The following is a 21,230-nucleotide window of genomic DNA, read 5'->3' on the forward strand; positions in this document are numbered from 1 at the left end:
CATTTTGTTTTCTATGTTTGCTTTCAGTGAAATCAGGAGTAACATTAAATGCAGCAAATACACAATGATTGTTGACTGCAAGATAAGCAGGTGGAATTCATTGTTGCATAAACATATAATTTTTACTTCGTGATTGACTAAAGTGTCTCTTCAGTCACAGTTTAATTACTCTTTTATAATTTTAGTTTTGTAGAAATTCTTGACGTCATCTTACTAGAACACAGTCCCTGTCTGGTTGTTTGCCCAGAAAGTCCCACATGAGCAGGAGTTGAGCAACCCAAATTGGTACGTAGCTACATCTTAGGCCCTGAAGGTTCTTATCTAGATCAGATATTAGGATGTCCTCATGTTGCCTATCAGCCACCTGGCAACGGACTGAAATCACAGACCACACAATACTATAGCATGTGCTATTAATTAGTTATAAAATTAAAAATTCAAATGTTAAGGCTAATGGATTAAGAGAATGTATTTATCTGCTTCATCTTGTAACATTTCTCTGAGGTGATCTACAGTGCTAAACTCCACAGGAAAAAAAGTACCATGCACGTGCATCAAAAGGTGTAGAAGTGTATAAGCCAAGTTTGCTGTTAGCATGGGTGCTTTGATGCCCTGCTGAGTTCCCTTTGATTCTATTTCTCTTAAGCTCTACATATGTAATCGCTGACTAAAAGGAAGGTGACCATAACTGCTTTTGGCATATGCTTCTCTGTGGCTGCAGTGATAACAGCAAATTAGACTGAGTCAAGGGTGCAGTTAGTGAAGCACAGTTCGAGGCTCTTTTTTAGGTGTCATTAGTGAATCACAAACTGTAGATTTTTTTTCTTGTACTTTTTGTTAGTGTTATTAGATTCTGGTAATGGTGTTATGACATTATCAACTGGATATTTGCTTTTAGAAATAAAAAATAAAGTACAACTGGCTGTGGATGAACTTTTTCGGTGAGATCTTTTGTTATCAGTGTTTCTTTCTGATTCTGTCACAGTTTTGGTTGCTTCGGAGTGTGAACTCACCCTGTCTGTGCGTTTTGTCTTTTAGTACCGGATTGGGCAGCTGTACATGATCAGTAAACACAGCCATGAGCAGAGCGATCGAGGGGAAGGGGTGGAGGTTGTCCAGAACGAACCGTATGAAGACCCGGCACATGGCCAAGGACAGTACACAGAGAAACGAGTCTACCTCAACAGGTCAGTGGAATATTCTCCTGCTAGTTGAATGCCCGACATGTGATTAATTAGTAGTGTGTGGGCTACTTTTATATGCTGGCCACCATTAATCTAATCTAATTTTCATTTGGTCTCCAACCAGTTCCTGAACATTTCTGTTTGCTGTCTTTCTCTGGCAGAATCTTCTTGCCCACAGAACATATTTTGTTTGTTTGTTTCAGAAATGGAACGAACAAATTCAATCCCTATGGTTGAATATTTACAGAAAAGACTACTCAGTGAATGCAATGAATCAAAATGAATCAAAAACTTCCCACACTGACTGGCAGAACTAAACTCTGTAGAAGTTTACCAGAAAGCCAAATGCATGTGGGATTGTTGTTTTAAAGGCTATTCTCGCCACCTGGGACCTAATTCCCTGTTCCTAAATGCAGTCAATCCAAAAAAAAGCAATGCAGGGGTTAAAATCGTGATATAGTTTAACAAGAAATACTTCAAATTGCCTAAACACCGCTTGCAGTGTTTCCTGGTGATGAACTATTTGCTTATATTTACAGCATTTCTTCCCGATGACACGAGTGCTTGCAGGATGTGGTAATTTCAGGTAATTCGGTAAAAAATGATTAGACCTAAAATTGTTCTTGTTTGTCTGAGGCAAAGATGTACAATCTAATCACAATGGCCTCTGCATCGAGAAGCATCGAGAAGCATCAAGTCCATTCATTGTATCTTTGGTTGTTTAATGACAAGACTGGCAGTATTGTTGTTAATTTTTTTATTTTAATGAATGATTAATTACTTATTTGTTATAATGAATTGTCATTTAAATATATATAATTATTATTACGAATTAAAATGAAAGTTAGCAAGAAATACATTATTAAAAAATGAAAAGGTGGAAATTGTTTTGCGGAAAAAAATATGACAGAGCCTAAACGAGGTCAAGAGAGAGAAAATGGAAGGAGGCAGAGATGCTGTAGGCCATTTGTCTGAGCACAAATACCCGTGTCAGCATTCGCTATGCCAGGGAACTAATTATGTTGAGTCAGCACACCTCTGCTCTGCAGAGGAAATGAAGAAGGCAAAGGCAGCATACAGAGATCGTCTGGATCTCCATTCAGATATTTTCAGTCGGTTTGCTTTGTATTGAACTAGAAATTTATATAGATAAATTGAGTATTTTGAGCAACAGTGTTCAGGAAGACACTTGCTTGGAGCTTTGTTTAAACAGAAATGAAAGGCAACAGTTGCTTTGTACAAAAAAAAGACCTTAGGCTATAATCTTCATTCACACTGTAAGGTGGAGCAGTTCTGTGAAATTTTTGTGAAATTTTGCCAATATCTAAGGAGCGATATTTACTCATTTCAGAGCAGTTCATTCATGCGCACCAACAAAATTGTCATTCAGGCAAGGAGAAAAAAGAGGGACAGAATTGTATTCTAAACACTTAAACTCTCAGCTTTGATGGATGTTTGCATTTGCAGTTAGATGGAGATCTAGAAAACACTAACCTTTCCACAGCAGCTGACATTTTGATGGAGTGAAATGTATGAGTGCGTAAATGTGTGTCTGTGTTTGGCAGAATTCAAAAGCTCCACATATTGATGATGAACATCCCTGTGGTTTAATTCGAAACCCTCACTTCTCAATGGAAATAACAGCTGCGTTCCTCTGTCAACCACTCAAGCTGCCTTTTATATCTCTGTCTTACAATATTTGTAGTGAAAAAATGATCAAGGAATTCTTACTAGATGGTGCATAATCATGGAAAACAACTGATGTGCTTTCACATGAAGTGAAATGGCATTCTTAATTTATTGCCTTAAAACAAACAAACACACAAACCTGGGTAATATCAGCAGAACCCAACAGTGTAAACATGTAAATAAATAAGTAAACAAAACCATTGTTGGGGAAGTCTGTTTGTGTTTTGGTTTGGCTCTACTACCAAATGCAATAAAATTCCCTTCAGGCGTTCTTGAGATATCAAATTGACCAGAAGACATAAAAAAAACTAATCCACAAGTAATATTGTTATATTTTAATGATGTTCTTTGTATAAACGTGGTAAGCGTGGCAAGAAGAAACTGCATGGATGGAAGTTAGGCTTGTATAGAATCAACAACATAACTTTACTATAGTTAACTACTGTTCTGTTTACCTTAACTGGTCATCCATCTGGAGCTGCAACAAGTAAACATTAACTTTAAGTCACCAGCAGGGAATCAAGCTGCCAATCTGTCACACTTTAACCGCCTCATTAGCCCTCACAATCTGCTTCACACAGTACTTTACTATTTGGCCTGATCTCATCTCATGAATACTGTTTTCCTTGTTTATTATCATTATTATTATTGTTATTACTATTACTATTGTTAAAGTTGATTGATTATGAACAATTGTTACCATTCCTCAGATGCGTTCAGATAAACCGGGATGCTTTTTTAAAAAAATAAATAAAATAAAGCAGACATCCATTACGCTCGCACGTTTGGCAACATGGGCTGGCAAAGATCTTTACAAGAAGAAGAAGGAGGGAATAGGAGAACTCAACAGATGGAGGTGTAGGAGGGGTGTCAGTCTCTTTGTTGGAAGAGAGAGAGAATATCTGGCAGCATTCACAAATTTTTATTCACAGCAGTCACGTATTTCACGGAGTGCCATTTTTGTCCTGTTTTGGAGAGTATGTCAGTCAAAGTATGTGGCGGCTTTCCAAAGTACATAATCGAAGAGAAGTGAATGTCAAGCACAGACATGCATTAATAAGTCTCCCGAATACACATATTGGTAGAGTACTGAAACAGTGACCTCATGCTGGATGATACCGAGATTAAAAGTTTCAACAAAGTGCTTTCAGGCTCAGAAAACTCATATGTCTGCCGCTACAACTGATAAATAGTGCGATATTTAATAAATTTTTGAGAGTTTATATGACTATTTTGTTTGTGGGATAAGTATGACACTAGTACTACCTTGACATAATTTAACCTGCATTAGAAGCATCCTGCTGATTCCTTGTGAAAAAGGGGGGAAAGCCAGAAGTAGCTTTATTAACTCAGATTAATACATTAGTGAAACAAAGCTGTGACATGTTTCAAGTCGGAATAAGTTATCCGTCAGTGTCGAGGATTTGAATTGTTGAAATGTCATGAAATAAAATTATTATGTTGTAAAATTATGTTGCTGCACAGCTCACGAGAAAAAGGGAAGGCACCACTTGTTTTTTCCTCATTGCTGCCATTAATGTGTCTTTTGGTCCCTTTAGGTCCTTAAAGCCCAACTGCTTCAGCCATCCTTGGAATGAATGTGTTTAACTGTGTGTATATATATAAAAAAAAGAGAGAGCGCTCCTTTATAGACCACATTTATATCAGCAGCATAAATTGTTATAACTTTTTTTTTTGTCCGTATGTTCTTTTGTTGGTCTTTTGGTTTCATTTATTACATTAGAGTGGCTGAAAATCCTAAGCTGCCATTTGTACTCCCCTCAATCAAAGCTTTACAGAAGCACTCTTTTATTCAACTGTTTTATTCTGCGAGTCCATTTTCCTTTCATGCGTAAAACAAGTTTTTGATGATTGCTGTGCCAAAGGAAGCAGTTTCAATCTTTCAACCTCCTTCACTAACACAAGCTCACAGTTGCGCTCCACATCTGTCTTTGTCTCTCTCAATGCCTCTCTGCAGTAAATTACCCAGCTGGGCTCGAGCAGTGGTTCCTAAAATCTTCTATGTAACAGAGAAGGCATGGAACTACTACCCTTACACCATAACCGGTAAGTAAACCGTCTAAAAGTATTTCTCAGGATGTCATGCTGTTCACAGCTCATGCTATATCAAGAATTGAGTTAGCTGTTGTAACTGAAGGAGGCCTACTTTTGCCTTCTTAATACTCTGTGTTTAAAGCCTAGAACTACAGTCAGATTGTAAGCACAATATTTCTTTTAAAGGTCAGCTTCTCAGGACTCGCCAGCTACTATAAACACTTGGCTGCATGTTTTAAGTGAACTGGAGGAGTGTGAAAAGAAGATATAAAGGTTTAAGAAGCTTGGAGATAAAATCTGGTCCCAGATTGTGAATCTTTAATGGACAGTTTTAATAGATTGTGCAAAAGCATATATCCTTTTTTTAAATGTAGGTAAAAGTCACTGAGAGCCCAAAGAAAGCTGAAATTACAGCAAAAGTAACATAAGTAAAGAAACAAATACAACCGATATTCAGTGCAGGTGAACACAAACATCCAATTCATTTGCATTAACACATTATTTAAATAATTTCTTGCCTTAAATTTTTATTGGACTCAAACTTATCCGTCATAACCAACTCTAACAGTTTCAGGTCCGTCTGCGGATTATTCCAGAAAAAGGGAGCAGCATATTTAAAAGCCTTCTTTTTCCATTCTGACTGACACAATTTCCAGAAAGACCAATAAAGACATGTTCATGCAGCGTATAAGTTTAAAGCAGCAATTTTTCTGAGTATTCGAGATTTGGATGACTTGATCTGTTAATTAGTTGTGAAAGATTATATGAACCCCTGTAGATGTAACACAGTCTGAGGCAGCAGTGCCAGTTAAAATCTGCAGCCAGGAGACTTTCATTAAAATCGCAGGTTAGTGGTTTGTTACAGATTCATAAAAAGTCCCCTGAAAAGTTGAAGTTTGAGGCAAAGAAATTAGCCTGGACCTCAACATTATTGAAGCAGTGTGGGATCAGCTTAACAGAAAACAGAACTAAAGGCAGAAACATCCAAAGGAGAGATTTGAATGGCTGTCAAGAAGCCAGGAGGACTTTTTTTGAAGACTACTTAAAGAAATTACAAGAAAACCTACCTAAGAGAGTTCAGGCTGTGCTGTGGTTATACCAAATATCGCATTTCAAGCTAATTAGAATTGTAGAAACTCTCTTTTTACCTTCCATTCATCAGGTGCTGGCATATCCCAGCTGCCATATGGTGAGAGGTGGGGCACACTGTGGCTCTATCGCAGGGCAATCATTCACACTCATTGCCAATTTAGAATACCTACGTAACCTAATCCCATGCATGTGTGGTTGTGTGGATTTTCTCTTTGAACTCTGGCAACTGTACCTATTTCCCATTTTCCTTACAATATATAAAGAAATGAGAGTTGGATCAAGACTTTTGCACAGCACTGTAAGAAAAAGCGAATAAGTGGTCAGAGCCATCAAAGTTACTATGCAACCTAACTCGTAATTTATGGTCAGATTCCAGCAGCTCCATGTGTAATCTCTGAAGGACATTTGGAGGTTTCACCACATTAAGGCTTATAGCAGATTTGGGCACAGTGATCATGAGCTGGATGCAGTGACTTTGGAAATAAGCGCTTTTATAGCAACTTGAGCAAAATGCTAATTCAGTGTTAAAGGTCGGTGACTGCCATAGATGAAAGATGAGGGAGGATTTTCAGTGTTGATCAATAAAGTGCAATCTTAAACTCTATAAAAGGTGAAGGCATTTACATGGGACAGCATCTTCAGTCAAAAAGCAAACTGCAGACATTGTAAGTTCCTGAGTGCCCTTAATGCCTCCACGCAACATTCAAGGTCAACCAGAATGGGATGTTACATCAGTGACAGCGTTGCAGCTTTCTGGTTGCCAGTGTTTCAGTTTGGTAGCAAAACACAAAACTATGTAAAAAAGTATGAACGTGTCACTCATTCACGCGTGACCACGTTTAAATCTGCATATAGTTACATGCTTACAGCCGCCAGTGCTTTTTATGCGCATTGAGCACAGCGGTGGAATAAGCCAATATTACCAATATTACGAGCAAGCAGTAATCAGGAGTCCAAAGATCAGAGGCACAGTGGCCAGAACAGAACATTTCTGTGATGCTTTAATGATTCTGATCTTTAAAAAGCGGTGTTACAAGATGATGAGGACAGATTAAAGGGAATGAAAACACACACTCTAGTGAGGAGGGATGATTTGGGTTTTCAGATATTTGACAGACATTTTTTATATGTTGTAGCCTTCACTTATATTCTTTGATGTTGTGTAACTGATTTTGCTTTCTTTTGTGTTCTCCCATGGCTTTGACCCGATGTCACCTCATGCATTGTTCTGAAGAATACACTGTAAGTATCCTCAATCATTGTGGAATATTATTGTGGAAATATTAGGAGCTAATTGAATATCATAGAAGGGGCAAACATTTATGTTTACCTCACCGGTAGATTTCAAACAAAGATCTTTTTTCTCCATTTCTTTTAATTAATAGCACATAGAAAAATTGATTATTAAGTATTGTGTACTTAATAATAGGCCCAGCAGAGACTCAACGCTGGCCCTTTGAGCTTTAGAAATTGTGAAGAATTGCATAGATTTTTCCCTTTTCCTATTGATTTAGACCTCTCCCTGCCACTGAAATTCATACTAGACCAAAGTAAATAAGTAATACATAAACAATGACAATAATTTGATTGTTTGTTTGTATTTTACAGTGAGTTCACAGGGGGAAGCATTTTCCCGGAGTTAACAAAAATTTCAGCACTTTTTTTTAGTAGCTTTAGCAATTTATTACATAGTTTTACTCGTGAAGTCTGGTCCACTCAAGATCAAAGTGAGCTGTATGCGGCCCACAGTGTGAAATGACTTTGACATCCCTTCTCTAAATTGTGTCTGCTCGTCTTTCATTTCAAACATCTGACTGCTTGTAACATGTCAAATTGTAGAAAAATGCCAGAATTTACATATTAAAGAATTTTCCGATTACTGATTATGCAGTCTTCTGCTGTATGCAGCGTAGCCGCAGTACAGTGGTGGCAGCTGAGTTCTGTCAGAAGGGTTTGTTAGTCTCTGCAATGATCAAAACAACTTACATAGCAACCACACACACAAACACACACACACACACGCACTAAGTTTTCCCCAATAATCAGAACGGCCTCTGTGACCCATGATTAACCTTGATACATAATTTAAAACATATGAATGTGATTAGGCTTAGCTATAGGGCTTCTGTTATGCAGAGGGAGAAATGTCAGTAGCGTGAGTCACGACACTTTTGGGTGTGGGGATAAACGGGGAAAGAGGACAATGTTGTGACAGCGAAGGAATGCTCGATATTGTCTATGTGCATGTGTGGGAGCGTACTGTGCTTATGTATGAGTCAGTGCAAATACACCCATGCAAAATGAGTTTTTAAGCAGGCTAGCAAAATTGTCTTGGTTTTTGTCACTTTTGACAGGGAGATTTAAGTACTGCACTGCTACAGCTCATTTTAAACTATACAGTGATAAACATACAAATGGAGAAAAAACCTTCCCAACTCAGACACGGTGCTCATAAAAGCACTTGAGGTGTTACAGCAAGGCACGTATGAATATGTTAGCCTCATGAAGAACAGACTTCATAAGCTCGTTGCTTCTATTTTTGCTCAGCTTTGGAATGCAGAAGAATAATAAAAGCAACACCGCTTCTGTTAAGGACATTAGTTGATGAATTTGTCTTTACAAGTGATTAAGCATCTTTTTTCTTTCTTAATCCACAGTGCTCGTTCCTGCCCAAGTTTTCCATCCACATAGAGACAAAATATGAGGACAACAAAGGATGCAATGACAATGTAAGTACATGGTGTGCAGGTGTGATAGGAGCTTTGAACTGTGGTTTGGGTGTTTCCTTTTAGTCACATGCTGAGTGGAACACAGTATAGTATGACTGCTCTGTACATCTGCAGTCTGTTGCATGAATGTCTCTGCAAGCAGATGGACGCCTCCTGTGTTCCTCCTCCAGATGGTCTAAAGGCAAATAGTTTTCCATGCTGCAGAGATTTTAAAGTGTTTTTGAGGCAAACTTGTGATTTTGGGCTATACAAGTTATATTGATTTGACCTCATGATGTGTTATTAGTAATGGCCTTGTGTTCCGTTACTTCTGGGCTTTCTGTTCTGATATAAATACTGTAGCATATGCACTTTGGTGACCCATAAGCAGCGCAATGGAACAAAGTAGAAAATGAAACTTTTAGTTTTATCTTTATCGTGAAATGCACTGTTTGTGGTTTCCCAGCGAACACCCATACTGCTGTCAGCCCATATGCCCAGTCAGTTAATCAGGCAGGCTCTCACTCCCACGCAAATCTTTCAGCTTAATGTAACACTGCTGACTGTTTGCTCTCTTTCTCATAGAGAAATATGTAAAGCAAGATAACCCTGTCTAAGATAAAATAGCACATAAAAAACAAGATCTCTACAAAGGCTATATGAGTAAAATTATCCAGGCAGATCTGGCAGCAAAGACTCTTTCTGTGCAATCCCATCATGTAATAATGCCAACAGTGCATGAGCCTCAAGAGTCTGCCAAAAAACGGCTCCACTTGTTGGACACCTAATTTCATTTGGGTTGTTGGAATTGCTAACTCTCTGTATTCCCATTTATATGGGTATTAATCATCAAATGAAAGGCTGCCAGTGCTCAGACATTAGGAAAAAGAAATCGTGGAGTGGTGTGCTACATACAGATAGTTTTAAATGTATTGTGGTTACTGGTAAGCAGGTTAAGATCACTCGAGTTTTAAAATGATGTGTGGTTTTTGCGATGTATACGTAGAAGATGGTTCCTAGTGCTTCAAGTGCTTTGTTTGTGTCTGAGACATACCACACTTGTACCCTTAAAGCAGGAAGACGGAAATGACCAGACTGTCAGTGCTCATTGATGCATGCATGAAACGTTAGACTGATGCTTGCTTCATCTGACAAGACAAAGTGATAGACCAAAGAGTTTTTAAATGAAATCTAAAGAGCAGAAATCGCCTTCAGCAAGTGCACTTTGTGGATGAAAACTAAGAGAAATCACAGTTGTGTCGGATAAATATCTGGTTTCAATTTGAAATGCCTGTGGACACACACGGACACACACGCAGATTTAGCACTTAGATTTAGTAATGGAATAAAACAGCTTTGCTACTTTGTATAACGTCTTTAAGGCAAGTAAACAAGGGGCTTTGCATTTTTTATGACAAACAGTAACCAGTCTGAGTTATGTATGTTTCTATAAAGGATGCTGTGAAATGATAAGAATGCAGCTGCTTTGGTGTGTGTGTGTGTGTGTGTGTGTGTGTGTGTGTGTGTGTGTGTGTGTGTGTGTGTGTGTGTGTGTTTTTTTAAGACTTCAACAAACCCTCGAGGACACCAGGCCTCGAGGGCCGGTGTCCTGCAGGTTTTAGATGTGTCCTTGATCCAACACAGCTGATTTAAATGGCTAAATTACTTCCTCAACATGTCTTGAAGTTCCCCAGAGGTCTGGTAATGAACTAATCATTTGATTCAGATGTGTTGACCCAGGGTGAGATCTAAAACCTGCAGGACACTGGCCGTCGAGGCCTGGAGTTGCCCACCTCTGCCCTAGTCCAATCTTACGACATAACTTGCATTTGTCCACTCAGCTTGTTGTTTATAAACTAAGCTGAAAACATAGTGAAAGAGAGGAAGGCCAACTGCATGAATATGGAGGAAGCATGAATGGAAACAAAAAAGGAAAAGCAAGGAATCTTGAAAGTTAGAAGGACAGGAAATGAGTAGATGTGCCTGGACAGAATGCACTCGTTGAATTGAGGGTGTGGTAAAAGAAAATGCATGAGAGGTTTCACACAGGGAAACTGTAACCATAATAAGATCATGCAACAAAAAAAAAGAAAGAAAGAAAAAAGATACAGATATGATTGAATCAGGGCTGAGCTCAAGGAATGTAGACTTTGGGATTGCCCAAGTTACAACACATCTTATAACAAATGAAACATGCTCATGTCTCATAAAGTCTCATGAAAAATAGAATACAGCTGGTTAATGTTAAGCAGAAATAAGCAGTGTCTTCGCCATTGGACAGAATGACAGAGAAAGTGTAAGGCCATAAGTAGAGCTATGGCTTTGCGATACACTTAAATCTTGGGCAGTGATATATTTACTGTTTGTTGTCATCTCTTACCCCCTCTTTCTGTACTAAATATACATTCAGTAATTATGCTAATTATTTTTATCCACTGAAAATGGGAGACTATACATTTAAAAAGGTTGTACTTCCCAAACAGTTAATGTAATGTGTTTGTAAAATCCAGGGAATTAAACTTGAGAGCCTGAGCTTCAATCACATCTTAATGATTTGAATTGAAAATCCAGCCTTATTCTTGATGGATAAGGCTTGTGCTATTATCATTATTAATATTATCAAAACAATCCCATAAAAATAGGTCTGTAGGTTCCCAGTCATTCAGGTCACAGGAGTCTTAAGTCATTGAACTGAATTCATTTGGACTTCTTTATATGTTTGTGAAGTTGTTTTTTTATCCAAGTCATTGATGACTCTCAGGACCACGTCCGAGTTGATACATGAGACTCTTCATCAGCTTGTAGAACTAAAGAAGGGTCTCAGATGAGAGGTAAAAAGTCTTCATTCAATACCATTTGTTAGTGTATCTAGAAAAAAAGATTAAATGTTATTTTCTCATAGCTAAAGACGTACCCTAAGTTTATTAGAGTATTTTGAGTATTTTCCTTGCTTATGTTTATATTGAAATGGTCTCTTAAGAGTTTTAGGTGCTGGTGCTGCATCAGTATCTTTAAAAATATTCAGCATCGAGTGAAAAAAAACCCCCCAAAACATTTCACTCATTCATTACTGCAGATGTTTGTTTATATTTTGCAGAGTGACAAAGTGCAGCTATTTTTCCTTCTTCTCATCTGTTGACACAAATCAATTTCCTGTCACTTCTTTTATTGCTTTCCCTGTCTGTCATTATCAGAACAGTTTCAGAATGTAATTGTAACCTTGGAATTATTTAAGTGCCACAGTGTCTAGTTTGTGATGTATCACAGTGTTGCTGTTGTAGTAGAAAGGACTATTTCTAGAGGTCAACTCATTATTTATCAAGCTTTTGATTTTGTTTCACACAAATTTTGCAGCAAGATGCTCACAAGCTCTGACTGTAGAAGAACTGATAAATCGACAAGTAGATGCATGCATAAATTGCAGTGTATTATAAACTAACTGCAACATCCCTTTATTCAACATGAGAAATAATGACCGACAGCAATAAGAAAGCAACACAAAGAATGAAGGAGGGCCGATGACTTCTCAACATTTGATGCAGTTATTGGAGTCAGCACTGGCAGTGCTGCAAAACATGGGAGAGAGCGCCCCCTACTGGTTATTTAGACAATAACATGTGGTTCAAGTGATGAGGCTTTAGAGCAGGGGTGGGCAACTCCAGGCCTCGAGGGCCGGCGTCCTGCAGGTTTTAGATGTGTCCTTGATCCAACACAGCTGATTTAAATGGCTAAATGACCTCCTCAACATGTCTTGAAGTTCTCCAGAGGTCTGGTAACGAACTAATCATTTGATTCAGGTGTGTTGACCCAGGGTGAGATCTAAAACCTGCAGGACACCGGCCGTCGAGGCCTGGAGTTGCCCACCTCTGCCCTGGTCCAATCTTACGACATAACTTGCATTTGTCCACTCAGCTTGTTGTTTATAAACTAAGCTGTAAAACATAGTGAAAGAGAGGAAGGCCAACTGCATGAATATGGAGGAAGCATGAATGGAAACAAAAAAGGAAAAGCAAGGAATCTTGAAAGTTAGAAGGACAGGAAATGAGTAGATGTGCCTGGACAGAATGCACTCGTTGAATTGAGGGTGTGGTAAAAGAAAATGCATGAGAGGTTTCACACAGGGAAACTGTAACCATAATAAGATCATGCAACAAAAAAAAAGAAAGAAAGAAAAAAGATACAGATATGATTGAATCAGGGCTGAGCTCAAGGAATGTAGACTTTGGGATTGCCCAAGTTACAACACATCTTATAACAAATGAAACATGCTCATGTCTCATAAAGTCTCATGAAAAATAGAATACAGCTGGTTAGGGCTGCTCAATTAATCGAATTTTAATCACGATTACGATCTGGGCTTTCAACGATCATTAAAAATGACTGAGCCGATTATTAGCCCCTCCCTCATTTATCCGCGACACCTTAAAGGCCGGTCCGTGAAAATATTGTCGGGCGCAAAAAAGGTTGGAGACCGCTGATTAAGAGGACCCGAGGGAAGCCCGGAAAGCTAAGCAGAAGTTATTTGGAGAGGAGAGTGACTGCCGTTGGTTGAAAAGAGAGGTAAAAAAAACTTCAGTGGTGTTGCACACTATTTTATATTATTTTTTAAAGTAATTGTTAACCCTTTAAAGCCGGTCAGAGCAGCACGCTCAGTGTTGTGTAACTATTTTTAAATCCCTGTAGAACCGGAACCGTGTAAGCTAGCGCAATAATTTGTTTTGCATATGAAACCGGAGGAGTTGTACTTACATCTGATGCCATCAGCTTGTCCTCGGTCACAGTTTCCTTCCACATAAAGCTTTGCAAAAACTGCATAAAAAGCTCTTGCAGGAACAAAAACACAATATTCCAGAAACACGCTTTGCCGTTCCTATCAGCTGTTCATAACACTTCCCACAGTGAAACAGACGTCAGCGCGAACTGTATGTCCGCCATTTCCTGGCCGAAACCGGAAGTGACGTCATTTTCGCGGAAATTGTAGTTTTTTACTTGTAGGCCTTAAAAGCCTATACTGGTCATGTTTGACCTTTCTGAATAGTTGCTGGGATGCTTAGAACTCAAATTGCACTGCTGGAAATAGTTTATTTTGATGCACATGCTGTTTTCTTTGCAAATTTGCATCATAGGATTGTTTTTTCGTTTTTCCTGCAGTATATAAAAATTGGTGTATCTCCAAAATAAAACTATGAAGACACTCAAAATAAATTTCCTGTTGTTGTAAACTATTTTTTGCAACTTTTTTGTATTTAAAGTTTTGAGGGATAAACCTCTTAAATTTCTCCAAGTAGAAATATATGTAAACAAAACAAAAACGATTTTCAATTTTTTTGTAGTTTATTGCACTTTTTTGCAATTTATGTAGTTACTATGGACTTAATGCATACATATTATTAAAATATGGGCTATAACAGTTGCATAGCAAATTGAAATGCTCCCACAAACGGCACTACAACATGTAAAAAAAATAATATGAGCTCTGGCGGACTTGGTTCTATAGTAGGTCTTAAAGGGTTAAATAAATATCGTCAAATAATCGCGATCTCAATTTCAGTGAAAATAATCGTGATTATCATTTTTGCCATAATCGAGCAGCCCTACAGCTGGTTAATGTTAAGCAGAAATAAGCAGTGTCTTCGCCATTGGACAGAATGACAGAGAAAGTGTAAGACCATAAGTAGAGCTATGGCTTTGCAATACACTTTGCGATACACTGGAGTTGCCCACCTCTGCTTTTAGAGTGACAAGGTACAAGTCAAGCAGTGTTAAGATTCTATTCCAACTCTTGCAGTGACCAGTAAGTACCTTTCTGAGATGTATTTATGTGACGACGGGCAAATCTACCTCGTCTGTTTTCAGATCTTTGACACTGAGCTGAAGGACCAGGAGAGGGAAGTTTGCTTCATCGACATCGCCTACGATGAAATCCCGGAGCGCTACTATAAAGAGTCTGAGGTGAGTTTGTGTAGGTGTGTGTGTGTGTGTTTGAAGGCTGTTAGCTAATAGGAGTAAACGCCCCTGGAGAGGTGTAAACACACTGGTGGAAACAGTAGTAAAAACTGTGTCATTTATTAAATCACTTCTAATGGAAAGGTTCTTCTGTTTCTAGATGGAAAATAGGAATACATTTTATTTTATTTTTATCTGTTCAGTTGTGTAAATTATGTGGACTTCAGAGCTGCACTTACCTCAAATGACTCTTCCATCTCACACATTTTTATCTGGCATCTATCTTTTTTCATAGTTGTTTAATAAAAGCTTGAGATTTTCTCAAGGACGAGGGTTAATGTGAAAAGGTGTTATTTACTGTCATTCAGTTCAAAGTTTTGATTATTTCCCAAGTCTGTTGCAGACACGATGCCAGTTTGGGTTACAGTGTCACATGTGTGATCACTCTACAATTGCAGGACTTACGATATTTCAAGTCTGAGAAGACGTCACGAGGGATTCTTCAGGAGGGCTGGAGGGACACGCAGGATCCCATCATGTGCTCATACAAACTTGTCTCAGTAAAGTTTGAGGTGTGGGGTCTGCAGACACGAGTTGAGCAGTTTGTCCACAAGGTGAGACGTCAGACGCAAGTCTTAATAAAATACATATTTCAAATTCTAGTACTGGATGAAGTAAATTTCCATAGTTACAACTGAAACGTGAATGTTTCCAACTTATCACAGCACATGTTCATCTTATGGTTGGTAAATGGGTTGAATATTAACAAACTGTAAGGCGTGGCTATTTATATTATTTGTGTGTTAGTTTATAAAGTTTTTCTGGACTTCAGACCGTCTTTGTATTTTTTTACAGGTGGTTCGGGATGTGCTGCTGCTGGGACACAGGCAGGCTTTTGCCTGGGTGGATGAGTGGATAGGTAGGTCACTGCTGAACTTATGTCATTAAAGTATTTAGTTTTCTTGTCTAAGTAATAGTACACAGTGCTACATGCAGTGGTAGCACGTCCATAGTTTAACAAATGTTTGAATTTGACATGTTCTTGTACTTTGCATTGTAGATCACTGTAGTTTACTTCCTGCCTCATTCATTGCCATGCATGAACAGTCATTCGGCCTCCAGCTAAACCCGGCCACTGCTAGTCCTGTTTATTCTCTTACAGCATGGAACCTCTTCTCACAACTAACCCACTAATAATAAACGCTTTTTGAGCATGGTCAAAGTTTGTTTCAACTGAGACCTGCGCAATAGAAATATATTTCAACCACATTCTTTCATGTTTCATAATGGAGACATTCATATGTACCAGTTGATGCAACAAAAAAAATAAAAAAATGTAAAGAGTAGAAACAGTATTCTAAAACTGAAACAAAGTATCAGCAAAATAAAATGCGTGCAGCGCATCTGACTGGCTGGTTGTGGTTAAATTGCCACTTATTCCTTTATTCCTTGGTGATGAGTGTGGTCCTTACTGAAACATGAAAGCTACCTTTGTCTGTTTCTGTGAATTTTGTGGTTGTGCAAGAAGCAGCTCTGTTTGCTCGTATAAGTGGCTGCAGCACATTAACTGTAGGGTGCATAGATGAGCCCATTGTCTTTGCCCTGAAATGTTCCCCTTCTCTATAACCACTAACCATTGCAGCCTGCACTTTTTTAATACTCCTAAAATCTTTTCACTGTGGAATGATTTTTTTTTTTTTTTTTTTTTTTTGCCTGTGGAATCGGTTTTGCAGGTGTTTCTTTTATGCTTGCAATGATCCAGCCTCTCCATGCTTTTCCTTTGTCTTGAAACATCCTTGACCTTATCAGTCCTTTCCTCTTTGTGTGCCTCGGATTTGTTTGGTTTTATCCCACAAACTCTTTGGGTCTTGGGAAGCTGGCAGCTTAACCTCTAAAGCTTTAACTTCAAAAAAAGCCTGCCTTTGCCACCTAACGCTCTCGCTCCCCCACCTGTCTCTCAATTGGAGAACGTTGTAGGAGAGTTACCAACATTTCGACCCCCGTTCCACCCCTCCCCCCTTCTTCCAGATATGACTTTGGATGATGTGCGGGATTACGAGAGAAAAATGCATGAGAAAACCAACATTAAAGTTTGCCATGAACAGCAAGAGCATTCCACAACAAACGCATCTTCACTGGATGACATAGAGATCCATGACAAAGCAAGCGTATGTGTCTTTTTCATTGTTTTTTTTACTCCATTGCCCCTCTTTTCTTATATTTAAACTGATGATGACTCTCCTCTGAAGCGTTCACAGCTGACTTTACATGTTCTCATGGATCGACTTATTCTGAGTCAAACTACTCACACACAAAGCCAAAAAACGAAATTTAATTTGAACTAACAGTTATGATGATTCTTAAAAAAAATGGTTCCTAAAAAATTCACGTTATCCACGTTTTTTTTTTTGTAAATATGTGGTTTGTTTTGTTTTTTAGTCTTTTACTGACCATGTACCATTTTCTAGGTGTGGCTGTGTTAACACATTCCAGCTTAACGTTTCTACATTCATACAAAGGCTTAAAAAGTTGTGTCCACCTTTCTGTCACTGGTCTTAATAAAATAAAATTTCTGATCCAGACATGACGATGGATGAGGTGAGAGAGTTTGAGCGCGCCATCCAGGAGGCCACGAACCAGAAGATTGGGATGTTTCCCCCGTCGATCTCTATCAGTGAGACACCCCTGTCCTCCTGTGCCCTCACTGGCCCTGCCAGCGCCCCCTCCACACCCATGTGCACCGATGCGCCTGAGTCACTCTCTGTCCCCAAGGACCGACCCCGCAAAAAGTCTGCCCCAGAAACCCTGACCCTTCCTGACCCAGCTCCAAGTGACGTCCCCCAGGGCTCAACCGTAAGCCCATTACCCACTTCAAACCACCTCCAACCATCCACACCGCCCTCTAATTCTGAGCTTGCTGAAGTGGAGGACCAGTAGAAGAACTTGGAATCTCTTTCCCTACCCCTTATTTTACTTATTCCCAGTACCTGTTGTCTTATGTGCCCAAATGAGACTAGCCTAACCTCCAAACACCAGTGCCCAAGACAGTCAAGTTCCTTAGCCATATCCAATGAATTGCCATAATCCTGAAAAAAACAACAATCACTCTACAACAATCACTCTAGAAGCCTCATCAGTGTCACTGATACCATCCAGGGCAGCTGTAGGCTAAGCCACTGTGACGTGGCAGGCTTCTTCTTCCTGTGACTCTAACCAGCCACATTTAATCTAACAACCACCCACGGTCTTTAATTAAAGCAAAGCTTGTCAAATTGTATTTTATTTTTTTGACCAGCAGTTCTTTAACTCATCGGAATAAATTCCTGGCATTGTTTCCTTAGTTGTTATCGTCAACCATAAAGGCTGGCTATGAACTATCGAACTTTGAATAGTTGCCTTAACACCACAGAGCCATTGGTGTTTAATAGTTTTGACGACATGTGCAAATGAATGAATTTGTAAAATGGCTGTCGTGTATTCAATTAGAAATGTAATCATTGAAATGCACTAGAGTAGCACTGTAGATGTAATTTGTTAAAAAATCATACATTGAAATGAAAAGACAGCCAAGAACCCTCATAAAAGATGCTCCCGTTTCTTGAGCCGTCCAAACTAGTCGTTGGATCAGACTCTGCCCATTCCTTTGTTTTCCGAACTCCATTAATATAAGTGATGCAAGAGCAGTACAATCATAGAGTAAACACCTCAGGTCTCCCCAACTCTATCTGGCACGCACTCCAAATACAGGGATTGTACTGTGTGTTTCTCTCCCTGGTTATTGCCAAACGCGTGCATTTTGTACCTCCGCTGACATAATACAGTAACTATTGTACTATACTAGTCTGCCTAACCCTTGGAAATGTTTACACATCAGAAACCTTGGAGCATTTGCATATTAGCAGTCATGTTCAGAATAAGCTGTTGTTATTACTGCATTTGTCGTTTTAACGTGACAGTTGCAGTGTTGAAAGGTACTGCATATATCTTACTGAAGTTGACTGAGAGGTCAGTACAACAAAAGTACTTCATTACAACCAAGTCAAGTGTTGCCTGAAACTAATGCTGGACATCACATGTGACATAAATGTGATCCTTTTTGATCAAATCAGCGAGTCACTTTTACGTCACATGCAGGAACAAGGCCATTTTTGAGGAGGTTTTTCTTTTTGTTTTGTGCATAGTGGAGGTAACAGCAACTCAGTGTTTGATTGGAGGAGAAGGGCACGTGCGTCAAGCTGACTTGAGTATGTGCCTCATTAGGTGCAAAGTATTTGCAGAAGTGCTTACTTTTTTGTCTCACCAGTGTTGGCAGAAAACAGTTTTAAAACAGAAGTGTCATTTGTAGTGAGCTATTATCATCCAAAACCGCCAGGATGACAATTTGTCCTGTGAAGGAATAAAAAAATGGTATTAATCAAAGACAGGTTTTTATATATGCTGCATGGATTTTTCACACCACATATTATATGAAGTAGATGGATATAATATAAATGGATGATTTGATATATTTGGTGATTGAACCGCGTAAGAATAACGAATGCTTACATTTGAAGTCTGTAGTCATTTTGTAAAATATAACATCCAAATTTGAAGTGAAATGAAAGCATGTCCAGAGAATATACTCTGTAGGCCTATAAACTCTTTGAACTCAGTGCCTCTGCATGCAGAATTATATAATTACCGACATGTGTGTAAACCAAACTCTTATATTTAAGCAACAGACACACAAAATGCTGTTGCATTCTTCTTTCCCGGCTTTTTCCTGGCTCAAATGCTGCATTTAAGAATAAAAATGGGATAAAACGTCACATAAAGTAGCTGAATTGCAACATAATCAGATCAAGTCCATCATATCAAATGACACCACCAGATTTTCAAGTAACAGGGCTAACTTGTTATGTTTTAGTAAAGAAATTATTTGTTCGCTTCCCCCCTCCTTATGCGATTACCAACCTACAGCGCAATGCATTTTGCACTTTCCAGTCTTTGACACCTTATTTGACAATGAAGGAATGTGTTACATTACTGTCTTGCTGGGTTTGTTGGACCAAAGTCCCATATTACAGCATATTAACTTCAGAGAGAGAAGGTCAAAGAGAAGATCCTCGATGGTCTTCTCCTACAATATTGTTACTATTTTGTACAGTTTCTCACTTGCTTTTGTTAAAAAACAGAAAAAAAACTGTAGCCATTTATCTGTAACTGTAGCTTTTGTCTTTGCCTTCTGAGGATACAAATGCTATATTCTGGTTATTGGCCCTTTGTTGATCTGTTATGTATAAGCTTATACATACTTACAACTCTGGTATTGACCACCTCTCTTGTCAGGAACAAAGAGATCCAGGGACATGTTCGATCTACCATGGGCTATTAATAAAATGCAAAATATCCAACTGTGTAACATTAAGCTCTGCTCTGTTTAAAAGAGTAACACATTAGGTATTGTAAATACTGTTGTTAATGATTAATATAGTAGATTTCTTATATTGAACCTGTTCAAAGTTTCATTACTGATGTGACATGAATGTGCTTAAAGCAGACAAAGAAGGTTACTCTTTTGTGTTTGTGTGATTAGGATGGCATTTTCACAGACATGGATTCAAATGTCTGTTTTATTCTAGATCTAGGCTTGATATGTGTCTAATCAATGAAGCTGTCATCTATTGAGCATACTGAATTTGGTTATGTTTACTTTTCTCAGTTACGTATCAAAGTTCCTCATCGTAGTGGTGCACTTTTGACTCCGGTTGCTTTTGATGACCCTGCGGGGCAATATTATTTTCCAAGTCGTACAACAAAATGAAGCGTTTCTTTTTAGTGGTGTGGCTGCTTTGATGTTTACTCGCCATGTTTATTGAGGGTTGATTGGCTCTTCTGTTTTCCTTTATGTAGTAAACCTGCTGTACTTTGATTTAGTGATGATGTATTGTTCAGAGAAAAATGGTTTTAAAAATGAGTTTATCACCATTTCTTTTGTCAAGAGGACCAAACATTTCACTCCTCCTCCCCTCTTCCTGATGCAGTTTGCATTCGGCCAGGCTGTCGTGCTGTCTCCTGATATTTGGGGCCTGTGTCACAAAGCAGAGTCATGGAGTTATTTGGGATCTGTCACTGAGTAAAAGCACAGCTCAGTGTACTGCAGCATGTGTACGTTTCTGGCTCATCAAACTTTCTTCGTTAATTGTGCTTTGTGACACAGGCCCCAGAAGTGCCATTCTTGTTTAGCTGCTGGAAGTTGCTCTTAGTTCTTCCACTTATACTATTATTGCATTTGCTATATTTTTATTGCAGTTCAAGGTTAATTTGGTTCTTTGTTGTAATTATGGTTTTACTTTTTTCTGAAATAAACTTTATTAGCTATTACAAATGTGTATCTATTCTTTTTTTAGTTCTAAGGCCCAAATCATCAGCCCTACACCACCGTGCTTGACATTTTGTCTGAAGTGTTTGTCCTGACATGTTGGTGTGGTGTGCATGATGCGTAGCGGCAGTTAACACACACCTGTATGCTCCAGATGGGTAAACTACCAAAACATCTGCTCTTCATTTAGGTGCT

The 21,230-nt window shown here is 38.7% G+C and overlaps 1 protein-coding gene across 1 annotated transcript in view; it reads left to right on the top strand.

Moving 5' to 3' along the window:
- LOC101486154 (phosphatidylinositol transfer protein cytoplasmic 1) overlaps positions 1 to 21,041 on the top strand; it is a 78,985-nt gene extending 57,944 nt beyond the window's left edge. Inside the window, exons 2-9 of the mRNA XM_004539196.5 lie at positions 1,039 to 1,187; positions 4,852 to 4,940; positions 7,255 to 7,262; positions 8,678 to 8,749; positions 14,585 to 14,680; positions 15,133 to 15,288; positions 15,530 to 15,593; positions 17,256 to 21,041. Of these exons, the coding sequence (XP_004539253.1) occupies positions 1,039 to 1,187; positions 4,852 to 4,940; positions 7,255 to 7,262; positions 8,678 to 8,749; positions 14,585 to 14,680; positions 15,133 to 15,288; positions 15,530 to 15,593; positions 17,256 to 17,611 (990 nt within the window). The 3' untranslated portion in view covers positions 17,612 to 21,041. The remainder of the gene's footprint in view (positions 1 to 1,038; positions 1,188 to 4,851; positions 4,941 to 7,254; positions 7,263 to 8,677; positions 8,750 to 14,584; positions 14,681 to 15,132; positions 15,289 to 15,529; positions 15,594 to 17,255) is intronic.
- Positions 21,042 to 21,230: the final 189 nt, after the last annotated feature.

This window comes from Maylandia zebra, linkage group LG6, assembly GCF_041146795.1.
Source record: "Maylandia zebra isolate NMK-2024a linkage group LG6, Mzebra_GT3a, whole genome shotgun sequence".
In the NCBI taxonomy this organism is placed as follows: Eukaryota; Metazoa; Chordata; class Actinopteri; order Cichliformes; family Cichlidae; genus Maylandia; species Maylandia zebra.